Source organism: Dendroctonus ponderosae, unplaced genomic scaffold (assembly GCF_020466585.1).
Source record: "Dendroctonus ponderosae isolate FM_Combo_2020 unplaced genomic scaffold, Dpon_F_20191213v2 Dpon_F_20191213_3, whole genome shotgun sequence".
Classification (NCBI taxonomy): Eukaryota; Metazoa; Arthropoda; class Insecta; order Coleoptera; family Curculionidae; genus Dendroctonus; species Dendroctonus ponderosae.
In genome coordinates, this window is record NW_026018508.1 from 747,331 (window position 1) to 750,142 (window position 2,812).

General features: G+C 39.2%; 1 protein-coding gene across 2 annotated transcripts in view; it reads left to right on the top strand.

The window, feature by feature from the left end:
• LOC109542556 (MFS-type transporter SLC18B1) overlaps positions 1-2,812 on the top strand; it is a gene marked incomplete in the record, with an annotated part of 13,300 nt that overhangs the window by 8,268 nt on the left and 2,220 nt on the right. For both annotated transcript variants that reach the window (XM_048664813.1, XM_048664812.1), the window contains 4 exon segments: positions 1,650-1,819; positions 2,071-2,218; positions 2,320-2,503; positions 2,560-2,812. In XM_048664813.1, the coding sequence (XP_048520770.1) occupies positions 1,650-1,819; positions 2,071-2,218; positions 2,320-2,503; positions 2,560-2,812 (755 nt within the window).

The following is a 2,812-nucleotide window of genomic DNA, read 5'->3' on the forward strand; positions in this document are numbered from 1 at the left end:
CAATGTTAACGTGCCCTTATCAGCAGCGCCACTAAGAAGCGCTGCAGAGTGGTTTGTGTGAAAAGGCTCTTAAGAAGTAATTTGCGATCAGCCGCGATACGCGAGTCGCAGTCGCAATCGCACCATCAAAACCGTACCTTTAATGGTACAATTTTGGGAAAAATTTTTTTGCTCATAAACGGATAGAGTAGGGTAGAAAAACTTTTATTCTACAAGGTGTTCTATTTATAATAAATAAGTTTGAGACTAGTTCAGGTATAACCGGAAGTCGCATAAGGTCACTGTTATTTCATTTGAAACAAACGAAATCCAGTCTCCGTAAATCCCATTATCTAAATTTGCAGGGTTCAAATCGCATTACTTCTAAATATTTTCGAAACAGTTTAAATATTATTGACTAATAAATATGAAGCAATAAACATTTAAAATTTACCTTTGTGGATTCTAATATGATTCTTCAGCTCCTCGCTTCGCATAAAGTCAAAAGCTTCTGTGAAGTCAAAGGAAATCACAAAACCATTTGAATTTTCAAGGCTCAAGCCAAACAAATTCAAATTTTTGCGCCCTTTGCGAATGAAAAACGAACGATTTCTCGCAACTGCCCGCTCTCAAATAAAAATTCCGAAATTCTAATCCAGAACCCGCAGCAACCTAAAACTTTGACAGCCTATAGAAAATACTTCAGCCTAAAAACTCAAAAAAATTACAATTAAATAGCAACCAATCATCATTTTTGCGCCCTATGCAAATGCTGGTATAAAAACGAACGTTTCTACGCAACTACACGCTTTTGAGTAAAAAGGTACCGTATACTTTCTTCTTTTGGAAAAGTCTTTGAAAATCAGTGACAAATTCAAGCTGTCCGCGCTCGTGACGAATGTTATTACTTTCCACACGGGATGAAGAAAACTTGTAATGGGTAAAAGTGATGCTTTCGCCATAGAAAACAGTGGCGAAAGTACGTACTTTCCACCAGGGGATCAAGAAAATACATTTGAATAGCAAAAAATTCAAATTTTGTGCCATTTGCGAATGTTGGTTTAACAACAAGCGTCTTCACGCAACTGGATACTTTTGACTTATTCCCACTTTTGCTCCACGACCCGCAGCTACTTCAAACATTCACAGTCTATAGAAAACACTTGAGCATACAAAGACAGAAAATTAGGTTCAATTCGAGGTTCAGCGAGTTTCCAAGGTTTTCAATTTTCTTTGCAACTAGCGATAAAGTCAAATCCGGGAGCTCTCTTGGTGTTAATTTAATATTTGATAACACCATTGACCTCAATTCATTTTATTTTCCACATTGGTAGGCTTTGGTGAAATTTAAAATTTCTAGGGATGTTTTGAAGCCCTCAAGAATAACTGGTATAATTTACTTAGCAAAGGCAAAAAACGCAATTCTCCACCAACCAATAAGCGAATATAGGCCTTGTTAGAGCACATATTTTGGTTTTGTCTTCAACAGCGATAAGACCGAAGCAATCTAATTAATAAGTTTATTGACCAACATTTCCGTTTCTCATCTGCCCATTAGCAAATTCGATTAGGCGCGCTCGCATATCGCTCTAACATTTTAGGAGAACATCTAACCTATTAGTAGATCGGATTATTATCTTTTTTATAATTGAAACCACATTCTTTTTCAGGCTGAGCGAAAAGGATGCACTGCAACAGAATACGGATTGGTGTTTGGAATTTTCGAATTTGTGGTTTTTATTGTTAGTCCATTGTATGGACAGCATTTGAACAAAATAGGCCCGAAAATCACTTTCAATGGAGGCATCTATACGACAGGCATTTGCGCCATTCTCTTCGGGTTAGTTGCCAACAATTACAATTCCAAAATTTCACAAAAACACAAATCGTTTGTAGTTAAAACTCTTATCGGTTTGTAGAAATATGTAGTAAACATTTCTATTAATAAACAAAGTCCAAGTCTGAATAGACCTTGGTATCATCTGATTGCTTCGAATTCTTACATTTGTGCACTTTTATCAATTGTTTTCTCTAAATTCAAAGGCTTCTTTAATTAAGAAACATTATGGTAATTAGCCAATGTTTTCTCAGCCTACTGGATAAGGTGGAAGGACATATCCCTTTCATAACGTTGAGCTTTGTGATACGGATAGTCGAAGCTATGGGAAATGCCGCTTTTCTTACAGCGAGTTTTGCCATTATTGCCAAGGAGTTCCCCGATAAAATCGCCCTAACATTTGTAAGTATTTTCATATGTTTTTACCTGCTTCAAAAAACATTCATCAACTTAGCCAGATTTCAGAATTTTTACGGAGTCAACGTGTTTTTTTAACATTTCAGGCCTCCCTTGAAACCTTCTTCGGTCTAGGCTTGATCGTAGGCCCCACAGTGGGAGGAGCCCTTTTCCAAGTCGGCGGCTACACGCTGCCCTTCGCTGTCATGGGCTCAACCCTGTTCGCTTCCGCCATTCTTACCGCCATCGTTCTTCCGAAACACGAAACGGGAAGAGACAAGGAAAAAGGCCGTAAGTTGTCTCAACTTCCACCTCAACCGCCCAATTCAACTCCTTTATTGCTACAGCTTCAGTCTTCAAGATCCTGAAAATTCCGGGCATACTGCTCGCTTCCGCCAGCATTATTGTCACCAGTACATCCATTAGTTTCCTGCAGGCCACTTTGGAGCCTCATTTGAGAACGTTTAACTTGGCTCCGGTAGTGTTGGGGCTCATGTTCGTCATCAATGGGGGCGTCTACGCCATTACAACCCCGCTATGGGGCTGGGCATGCGACAACTTGTGCTCCCCGAAAGTGGTCACTTCCATTGGCACTCTACT